The sequence below is a fragment of the Aptenodytes forsteri genome, unplaced genomic scaffold (genome assembly GCF_000699145.1).
Source record: "Aptenodytes forsteri isolate BGI_AS27 unplaced genomic scaffold, ASM69914v1 Scaffold242, whole genome shotgun sequence".
NCBI lineage: Eukaryota > Metazoa > Chordata > Aves > Sphenisciformes > Spheniscidae > Aptenodytes > Aptenodytes forsteri.
Window position 1 is genome coordinate 1,549,618 of NW_008795253.1, and position 11,757 is coordinate 1,561,374.

At 39.7% G+C, this 11,757-nt stretch overlaps 1 protein-coding gene across 1 annotated transcript in view; it reads right to left on the reverse strand.

The window, feature by feature from the left end:
* Positions 1–1,613: 1,613 nt before the first annotated feature.
* Positions 1,614–11,757, reverse strand: part of FBXL5 (F-box and leucine rich repeat protein 5) — a 23,760-nt gene continuing 13,616 nt past the window's right edge. The window contains 2 exon segments of the mRNA XM_009279100.2: positions 1,614–2,263; positions 10,123–10,271. Coding sequence (XP_009277375.2) covers positions 2,187–2,263; positions 10,123–10,271 — 226 coding nt within the window. The 3' untranslated portion in view covers positions 1,614–2,186.

Here is an 11,757-nt window from a genome sequence, read left to right on the forward strand (position 1 = left end):
TCTGCAAGTTACCCTAGTAAAAGATTATCAAGAGAATAGTTCACTAAAAATCCAATTCGCTTATTAGCGTGTAAGTAGTGGTGTTAACCGTTAATGCTGATATAAATATATACCCTTTTCCTGCAGTTACCTTACTAATTAAACCCTTCCAAGCGAAAATGATGGTGGGTTGAGCTAGGAATAATGTTCATCAGAACATACCAAAGTTGAGATTGTTCTTGAGCTTAATTCCAAACTAGACTCAGCCCATCTAATAAACACCAGACACAAAATCTTTGGTTTAGAGCCTGTGGTTGCCACTGGTTCCATCTAGAAACCTCCAGCAGAAAGGAGTAGCTACATTGTCATCACGTGATGCTTTGCTGAACGACATTGATGACATCGCCCAAGTTTAGTCCAACTCCCCTTCAGAGACGGGTGAAGAAGAAACATGATGTAAGTGAACAGAACTTTCTGCAGCTGATTCAGCCCTCGGCTGTGTCTCTACCAATCTGCACAGAAACCACCACCTAGCAGCAAGGAGAAGGACCTCTAGCTGCACCTTCCCAGCCTCAGAAACGAGTTCTGGAACAAGGGCAGACGCAAGAAAGCCCACCATGCACCTCATTACTCTCATCTTGCCTCATTCACATTGCACAAGTGGCCACGTATCTACTCTAACCTTTGGGCACCAAAGTAAATTTAATGCAGCTTACTTGAAGCAACAGTTGCTGGAATAATGGTATCCTTTTATACCTCTTCTGCCTCTAGCTCCTGTTAAGCTGTTAACCATGAACAACCAACTCTGCACCAACCCTGCATTCACTAATGTTTTTCTTACCTTACTGCTCTTCAGTATTAGTGGGAGCAAGACTGTGTCAAAACTTGCAGTTTATTGTCATCTCCAGCTGTATCTGCAAGCTGACTTCCTGGACACCAAAAATCTTGAAAGCTACGTATGTCACCATGACTGCAGTCCTCAGTAAATACTACTCAAAAGAATTTATACAATTTGTAAAACAAGTAAAAGTTACTAGTTTGACATACTGTCAGCCTTCAAAATTAGGCAGGATGGGGGGGAAATCCTGTCTGCCTTCTACAAAGGCTGCCACCTACCCCTCCTCTGCCCGAGAGAAAAACAACCTGCAATTATGCCACTGATGAGCAGGTGGCCATTAAAGTCTGCAACTTAACATGGGCTACAATACTCACTTCCCATTGCAACGGGCTCTTCCCCATACCACCCCAGACACACTCTCGACGCACGACTCGTACGTTACCCATCTCTCTTCCTAGCGCAGGTTTCACTCAGCCCAACAATGGATTCTCTGCCTCCCTGCTCGTCTATACTGTTCAGTGAGGGGTCGTCTTAAAAATCAAAGCAATGGGGAAAATGTATTGTTGTCTTCCACAGATTTCATACGAATGAAAACTCAGTTCTTAGGAATCTGTTTCAAAAACGCATCTTAACACAGTCATGGGAAGAAAAAAGTGAAAGTAACCCCCCACACGCACTGCAAGGTTCACAGCTCTGCAACCACCACAACACCCACCCACCCAATCTCTGCAGCCTACTGGCATGGTACGCCTGGATATTACACCTTAAAAGCATATATATTCAACTGCTACATAAATTTTTTATTGGTGGGAATGTTTTATTTAAGTATGTCTTTCAAGCCCAAATACAAAACCAAATGCAAAAGGAAGGTGGGAATTTCCCTAATTTTGCAATATAAAGAACGACTTCAGGATGAGAGGAAAGGGGGAGAAACAAGGCTCCTAAAGACGTGTAATTGTTACCCAAATGCAAACAATACATTTCAAATTCTCTGCAGAGCTTTATATTGTACTTACGGATTCAAAATAAAAAACCATTCACTTAACACAAAATAATCCAGTAAAGTATATTTAAGTGCCAAACTTGGAAGAAAGTGGCATTAAAAGAAAAATCTGAATGTTTTCCCATCTTCCCCAAATTAAGTAAAACAAAACCCAACACCCTTCAAACCAAATGAGATTTTGTGAGATTGTTACAACACTGTACAGTACACTCATAATTAAGATTTTGAAGTTGTGGGCAGGGTCAGGCTAGTATAAACAAATCTCACGCCAAGGATTGTTAACACAAGATGCGAACTGTAAGTAAAGTGCATGAAAGGAAGCCTGCTCAGCTAAATGAAGTAGACTGAAAGATCGGGAGTCAGCGGTCATTCGCCAGAGCGGCAGCAGGCCCGAAAACCACACTGCAAATTCTGGCATCCACTGGCGGTTTCAGCATGAGGACCTGCACAAAAACAGAACAAATGTGAAAAGAAGAAAAGGCCATTTATTTAGATCCAGAATGCTCATAACCTGGTAATTCAGAAAATGTCTCCTTTTTTCAATACACTAAACTCCATTCAGCACTGTGAAGTCTGAAACGCTGCCAGTAGTATCACAGTGTAAAAACCTCAGTTGGAACAGTCATTTTTCAAAAGATTTTTACTCTGATAGCTTGGTCCCATGAAGATAACACATTCAAAATGACACAGATGTACGATGAGCAACACTAAATGAGCAAGCTTAAGCAAGCTCTCACAGCTAGCTTTCAGAACTGAGGTATATTTTCACAATGCGTATTTAACTCCCATTTTTCAAATTCTGATGATGACTTCATGGCCTTCCCAAAGAAACCATAATCTCCAAAACTATTTCTACTGTAATGGAAACAGCTTTTTAGTCTGGAAGGTTTTCTCTCCACGAACACTTCATGGTTGGCTAGACTCATATACTCTGACTGGAAATTCAAAAACTAAAGAGAAAGTCCCCTTCAGTGTCACTGCAGTTACCAGAAGCCGTAAGGCTAAAAACTAGCCATTCAAAAAGAAAGAAAAAGTTGCGAGCACAGACAGTAGAAACCAACACTGTAATTCTACCCACCTCCACTTACCTTTGCTTACTGTTATCCCTTTAATTTGAAATGTTAAAGTGATCATGAGATAAACTATTAAATTTATTAGTACAGGATTTTATTTCCTGCAGCCATATGCCTGCTGTAGAGACACAAACATTTACATTCAGGTTGGCTGAACTCTGGCACCCAACGTAAATTGGAAATGGGTTGCTGAGTTAACTCAAACAAGCTGGTAAAGACCTAACCAGGACAACCTGAATTTCCCCCCTTTGTATTTGAGACAAATCAGAGAATATTTAAGGTGTTTTTAATACATTTAGAAAGGACTAGCAAAATAGTGTAAGGAACTAGGGCACCATGCTATGTCTGGCTTGTTTTTTCCCCTTGAACAGTAACTTAAGTCGTAATTCAATTAATTTCTAAGAACCTGGCGTCTGGAAATCAGCTTTCTGCTTCATGCCACACACCAATGAGCAATATTCTACAAAGTAATTAAGTTAACGTGCATGAGACTGAATAGAACGAACCTGAAGCTATAATGAAGGACAATGGTTATAGTATGCAAAATAGTAAACTTTTCATTTGTCAATAAACTCATTTTCCTTTTCAAATCTTTTTGTTCACCTGAACTAAATTTTGATCCTCGAAGTCACTTACGAGCTAGAGTTTGAAAGCTTCTTCGTTAGTCCTTTAAAAAGGAGACTCAGTGCTTCTGAATAGCTGGTTTAGCAGAGCATGTTCTGTGCAGCAGCATTTTCCAAGTCGTAGCTGACCTTCCTCAGCATTGCTACAGCTAAGCAGCACATCAGTAATTTTGAAGCGACTGTCACATTTCTAGTAAAATGCTTGTTGACAAAACGTACAGAACCACAACATCCCAAGGAAGGGAATACTCAGTATACTTTAATATTGTTTTCCATCCTTTTCTTGCTCATTTTAAGAATGTTCTTCCTCATGCTCGTAACCGGAACATAAAAACTGCCCTTCTAGGTCTGAACAATGGTCCATCTAACCCTACCTTCACCACTGGCAACAGCAAGTGTTATCTCGGAAGACGATATAAGCCTATCATGCGTACCTTTTATGTCTTCCCAGCATCCCTAACTGTTGTAGTAGGGACACTGAAGTCCATTCCCTTTAGTATTTGTTTATGGCTCAGTTGCGCATACATTTGTTTAACCTCTTTTTAAACCTGCTGATACTAACTGCTTCCGCAATTCCCCACAGGACCAAGTTCCAGAAGCTCACTACATTGTGCATCTGCTTTAAATCAATCGCCTACCCACTTCATCTACTGTCGCTGAGCTCTAATACTGCAGAATTTGTAGAGTTACTGTTGCACATTCACCTCATCTTCTGCCTTCCCAGTTCTGTAAAGTCACCCCCCTTCCTGCCTTCTCATTCCCATATTAAAACATTCCAGCCTTTTGAGTGTCTCCTTGCAAGACAGCTGCTCAGTTCCCTAACTCTTTTTAGTAGACCTCTTCTGTATCTTCTGTAAGTCCATTACATACACTCCTCAAGACGGGGAGACCAAAACCGCATGCAGTACTCCAAACGTGAGTGCCCCAAGGCTTCCAGGACCATGCAGCAGCACCCTCTATCTTGTTCTCAACACCCTGATGATGCATAACATTGGTGGCTTTTTTGGCTGCTGCTGCTGCAAACAGGAAAGATCTCAGAATTAGCACTTGACAGCTCTCCGAAATCTTTGTCTCCACATTGCAACTGCCAGCTCTGAATTCAGTTTCATGCAATCACAGTTTGATTACTCCCAACCACGCGGACATATAACCATACATACAGCTATACTGAAGCTCGTAAGAAGTCCTTCTTGAAATCTTCAGCACCAGTATCGTTACTTGAGGCAGCTCAGTACCACTCAAAAAATTGGAAATTACTGCATGCATTTCTTACACCACAACAGCAATGGAAATGCTGAGTAAGACTGATCACAGCACAGAACTCTTGGGGGGGGGGGAAGAGATGTCACCTCCCAGATTCCCATCCATCCTGAACAGTGACCATTAAGCCCTGCCCTTTCTTCCTATCCTTTAATTAGCTTTCAGTTTTTAAATTTAAACCAGTCTTATAGCAACTTAAATCTCAAACACTTAGAAACTTCTAAGTAAACTGCATCATCTGGAAAGTTTATAGGTTCATTCCCCAATTTATTGAATTACAAATGACATTAACCACACCACAATGAAAATTCACCCTTCTTCCTATGCTGCATTTCTTGTCCCATGTCTAATCCTCATACCATCACTAACTTTCCTTTATAGCCTCTGATAAAGAACTCCAACGAAATGAAATATTCAGGGTTCAAACCACATCTCCTGAAATCTGCCACATGTATTCTTTCTTAGCATATACAGGCAATTCCCATAATTTGGAGGGTATTTTATGCTCTTATTACAAGGTAGTAAGTGTCATTAATGGCGGTTTTAACAGTAAAGCTATTTGCTTATGACTCATTTCATTTATGTTTTGACATGTCAGTTGATCTCCTCCATCGCAGGTCATTTATCTCCTCTATAAATGCCCTAGCCCTCCTTAGTTTGTTCTTTTTACATTTGATACAGATAGCAAAATTCAAATGCCTTTGCTTTTGATAGACACAGAGACTGTTTTTGTTTCCCTAGCTTTATTTACTACAACTGACACTTGGCTGCATCTCTTTGCTTCCTAATCTCTGATTTCCACAGTCTTTGCTACTGACCTCATATGGACTGGACTTTGTTTTCAAACTATCTGTGTTTAAGTTCAAATGGCCTCTTTAATCTTGCCGAAAAACACTCTCTCCTGTTTCCTTTGGACTCTATATACAAGGTCTCCAATTCATCTCACCTCACTAGTGCACCAGGTTAAGCAATATGGTAACTGTATACAGTTCCTTTTATATTGTCCAGTGAGATGGTCGTTCCAGCTCTTACAGTGGGGCTGAATCACTTTCAGATAGGTCCCTCTCTTTCTACTGACTGTGAAGACTTAACGAGTGCTGGCAGCGAAGTGCCTAGATGAAATGTGTTTTGGGCTGGTTCACCTGGGAAAGCAAAGTTAATCAGATTCTCATCTAACCTGCCAGAGTCTACATTACTGGTTTGGTTACCTCTAAACTGGATTATTGTAATTCTCTTTACATGCATGTCTGATAACTCAGATGCTTCAGGTGACCCAGAACAGAGGTCTCTCTACTCATGATGAACAGCTCTCAGTGTTTTCAAATAAAGTACATATAAACACGTCTTGCAATATAAGAAAGGAGCACAGCTATTTGATTACTCCATTTTGTTACATGTACTAGTGAAATAAAAATTAGTCAAAATTTTCTAGAAAGAAGTTAGGCGTTTCACCAAGAATACATGACAACCCAGACGTTTCACCAAGAATACATGACAACCCAGACGTTTCACCAAGAATACATGACAACCCAGACGTTTCACCAAGAATACATGACAACCCAGACGTTTCACCAAGAATACATGACAACCCAGACCAAGACCATGGTGAAAGAGCCACTCCAGCCAGGACAATTGGCTGCCACCACCATATCCCTTTAGCCTCTCCAAGTAGCCACACAAAGACTAATGCTGGCCACAGGAAGGCAGTAAGAATGAGCTGGGAGGAACACAAAGGAGGGAAGGAAAGACAGTTCTTTTTCACAGCCACCACCAGCGAGAGGCTCCATCATCATCAACACTGCATACCGTATTTGATGGTAATGTAGCAAAAGTAATACATTGCAAGGGAATTACCAAAAGAGTGATCAAATTAAGCATTAGCTTTAAAAAATACATAATGGCAATACTGAATTCAAATCTGAGTTCACTAAGTGCTACTCTCTATCAGCCTTTGGTAAGGTTACACTTACAGACCTTCATGAGAGCACCTTGGTTATCCGTAGAACTTAAAGAGAGACCAAACTCTTGAAGTCTAACAACAATGCGTTCCCATATAAATCTGCACACACGAGCCCATAAACCTTAACAGAAATTGCAAAGTCTTGGCTCCATTGCTGGAAGACAGATCAAACTATGATCAATGAATTTCTAAATGCCAGAAGAAGAGAGTGAACCATCAGAATCACCACAACTTTATTTCATTAATGCCCTATTTCTTTAATTACAGCACCTGAGGACTACATCATTAAAAAAAACTCTAGAAACTGAATCATATTTAAAAGCTGCAAAGAGCTACTGCTGCAGAAATTAGGGAGCCCCATTCTTCTAATCCTGAAGCTGACAGCACTCCAGGTTTTAAAACTGAGAATACAATAAGGATATTGAACACAGCTGGACAAAACAGCCTATGGGGAAATATAAACTTCTAAGTGGCAAGAGGTAACTCAAACATTAAAAACTCTTCTTACTGAGTTCAGTGTGATTTACAATCAAATGTGTTTTAGACATTAAACAAAATCAGCAATTAGAAGGGGTGTATACTGACAGATTTGTTTTCAGCTGCAGCTGAGGGTTATCTAACTCCAAGTCTCCAGTGTTGAGCAAAACATAGGTAGAGAGCCTAAACATTAGAATGCAAACCAAGAATTGAAGTCATACTAACAGTAAACAAACAGAAAATAAATTTGGAAGTGTGTGCAAACTCATGGTCTCTGCTCATAAAAACTGCATCATATTACTGCTGTGCAACAGCGGTCTGACTCAGACCCAGCTGAGTCTATCTAACCATAGCTGCTCTACCTTTTTAGTTTTAGCCTACTAAAAAGGTAGAACAGCTATGGTTAGACCAGCGCTTGCAATAAAAATCTGAAAATTGCGAACAAACACACCTACCAAACAAGTCCAGCAAGCCCTCCACAAAGAAAATCCAATGAAGCTGTGTGTAAGGGCCCCCATTAGGCTCAGTGTTTATAGAAAAAAAATCTGAAAATAGGCTGTAGGTGAAAGTAAAGCCCTTATATGTGAACAGATGACACAGGGGTATCTTTCTTATTCAAAGATGGCTAAATTCCATGCTGTTGGCTCCATTTTTTGTTCTGCAAGACTGATTGGTTTTCCAACACGATCCCAGAACATATCTCCTTCCCCGAAAACAATCCCCGATAAGCTGGTGGGCAAAGACAATTATGAAATTATTCTCTACATGCTTATAGACCAGTAATCTTTGTGCAGCAGTTAATAATACAATCTATGTATGTGCAAACATAAACAGCTTCAGATATGGATTAATTTAAATGAAACAGCTATTGCTTGCCCTACAGTTACTTTAGAAATACCAAATGATACAGAAATAGTTCAAGCTGTCACAGAAATCCTGCTGCCCACAGAGTGGAGTAAGGCATTAGTTTCACACTGAATAGTTCCATCACAATGAAGTTTGAGTGAAAACACAGAGAACAGTACCACATGAACGGTACCAGATAAAACCACAGAGGATTCAGTTATAAAAGGTTATTTCCCATTTCAGAATTTTGCTAGGACACCCCTGTAAGTTTTTATCGACTTCCTTCTTAAAGAAAAACAGCCACAAACTTCTGAGATGCTACTATTTCTCAATAGATGAGAAGTCAGACCATTACAGCCTCACTCTCCTGTTGACTTCTCTCTACAGCAGTAACTGTTCATCCAAAGGCATGCATGATGCTTTACAGAACCAAGCAGAGCTTATAGGCTCACAGCTTCCAGCATGCAGTAAAAGGAAGGAAATAAACAGGAAAAGCATCAGGACAACTTTACAGAATAATTCCAAAAAGTATTCTGTTTAAATATAAGTAATTTCTTGAGAATATTCTGGAATAGCCAAGCTTTAAAGTGATTTAAAAGTTATTTTAAAAAGTTAAAGTGATTTAAAATATTCAAAAATCTCTTCTCACACAAGAGATCCTGGCTTTGTAAACTAATACTAAGACAACATAGTATATTTTAGGGACAAGGAGAGAAACACAAACGTCTGAAGATAAACCAGAACATCGAGTCTGGTATTACAGACAGAAGTGAAAACAGAGGAAAAATAGCAAGGAATCGGATGTAAAAGGAAAAAGGCTTTTAACTGGTCTTTGAAGACATCTTTAAACTCAACACAATGCAGGAAGGAGAATCACTGAAAGATTTTAAAAAAGGAACTGAAGATTTTTAAAAGTTGTAGTCTGAATGGAATGGAAGGAAGTAACAAAAAGCAAGTGTCTCAAAACAAAAAAAACAAAACTAGTCAGTGACAAAAAAGTGTATAAAGAACTGCAAAAATTATGGAAGCAAAATATGATTTAATACTTTGACTTCTAATATTAGGATCCAATCCAAGTGCATCATCTTATATCAGTTTCAGTGAATTGAATACCCAAATGTCAGCAGAGATTTACTTGTAGTACCAAAGCTCTGGCATCCTGTACCCCTGCTGTGGCTGCATCTCAATATAGATGCAAATTACCCAGCTGAACACCATGAACTACCAGGGAATATAGTTTTGTTTTACACACAATTAGCTTTTATAATCCTGTGAACTCAGTTATTATCCTCCTTTTCCCTTCCTTTCTGTTGCACTTACCTGTTTTAAATTCACACATGGAATACAAGTCACACCATGGTTCCCATTTCTAATGCTATGAATGCTTACTGGACCTAACATAACGGGCCGAATTCCAGTGTGGTAAACACTGAAAAGACTTGCACCATAAACATATTTTATGCACTTATCCAGATCCTTCCCCAGCTTAGATCCATCCCTAAGTTACTCACTCAAGCAAAACCAGAAAAACTAAATTACGTTTTCCATAAAGACACGTGACGGTAGGATCAAAAATATCCTATACCAGAACTACTGCAGTAGGGGAGGTTTGCATGGCAAAACACGTCATTCCTTTCCTAGAAATCACCGCTTTGGCACCAATCTAATGAAGACTCTGTCTGAAGTTATGGCCATAAAGAAAACATACAACTACATGATTTACAGGGAAGATATGGAGAGGGCAAGTGTGTATTAGCTATATGGAAACTTACTTTCTAGCTCCTATTATTTATGCTGAACTAAATTATGACATACATGGACTAAAAATGCTTTCCTAGGTAATACAGAATGGTACTAGTGTCAAGCAAAAAAACCCAAAAGAATAAATGAGGAAAAACTGACTTAACAGTTACCATTTCATAATTAATCTATGAAATTCAGTCCTACACAGCCAAGAAAGAAAAGTGGTGTTTTGGTGGTTCTTTTTGTTTTGTTTTAAAAAGTGTCTTTAAATCAAACATTGCTCCCCAGAAAAGCACCACATCTTCATAAAAAGACATTACCGTTAATGTTGTCACAGTAGTAAAAGTGTTCATCGTTTAAAGAAGGGCATGCAGAAACTAAATCCTGCAGGCCTGCACCAGTTACAGTGAGACAACCCGAGAGGTTAAGGTGTTCCAAATGTGGCAGTCCTCCTCCCAGAGTCAATGCCCTGTTAACAGACAGAAGAGAGGTGTTAAGAGCCCATACAGCACTAGACTAAGTACTCCACTACATCACCAAGTCACAGACTTACTTGCATCCTGTAACAAACAAACAACACACACCTCTAATCAACCATGTAGTTTTAAGTCTGGCAGCTTCATACCCTATAAAGGAGATCACCCCTGCAGCAGTATAACAGACCTGAAAAATGAACCGATTTCTACAGAAAGTAACAATTCCTTCTGACAGACTTGAATGGTAAATCACTTCATTTATGAATGACTCCAGAGATGACCAAACATTTCAAAGAACTACCAAAACATTCTTCTCCAAAACACCACTGATTTTGGCAACTCTTCCAAGGTGATGTATATTCCTCAACCCACCCTGAAAGTATGACACTCCCAAGCCCGGTGCATTACACTTCCGAAAGTTTGAGTGTCTTATATTTTTTTGGTTAAAATTATTTTGGAACTCAAATCTGTATTTTCCTAGGGCTGACAACAGACCCTCTCTCTGCCAACACATCACCTTATTATTCAAGTGGAATTCTCTATTTTTCCTCTGAGTGCAAGAGAGTTTGGCTGCTGATGCAGCAGCCTCATGGATGTATCACACCTGAGCAACCACTCCATGTTAGGCTGCTTGCTTCTCTGTGAGCTCACAGGGCAGCCAGCCCAAGTTCAACCACAAACAAGCTCACCCACCTGAAAAAACCACCAGGCTTGAATCACCAAGCTACAGATCCAAGCCAGGACATAAAACTGAAAATGCCTTCAGAGCATCACTGTACAATTTTCTCCTGTCAGCAGGCAGAAGTAGAACTGTTGACCACAAAACCAGCTATCAGTTAACAACTTTTCTATGAAATGAACTGGAATGTGTTTCTGTTAGGAGGTTTCATTCTATTTCCTCAGGGACTCAAACTATTCTGGTGAGTGCAAGAAGCACTTTGCAGCACATTCTCAGCTCTTAAATACTGTCTTTTATCCAAAACACATGAGAACCACCACTACTGGAGACATCTGCACAGCTGGTACTTCTGAACATCAAATGGGGATGAAGTCTCCGGAGAGACAAATCAATGCCAGCAGCACCTCACACTATTTCTTAGTTGACTACAGCATACAGTACAGGTAGGCATGAAGTCTTCCCACTCCAAGAAGCTTTAATTAGCCCTAAGTGCTGCAGCACACCTCAGCAGGTGGCTGCAAGTACTTCAGCCTCATCCCACTTTCATTATGAACCAATTAACTACATTTTTCTGACACAATACAAAATATCAATGGCAAATATTATCACACACAGGAAATTTTGTAACTCTTGAAGCCATCTCAATGTTCAAGTCAACAATTTTTTCTCCTCCTTTAATTGCTAGATGAAGTCATATTTAACATGATGTTCTGCATATACAAAATTATCATAGAATCATGGAATCATTTAGGTTGGAAAAGTCCCTTAAGATCATCAAGTCCAACTGTAAACCTAACACT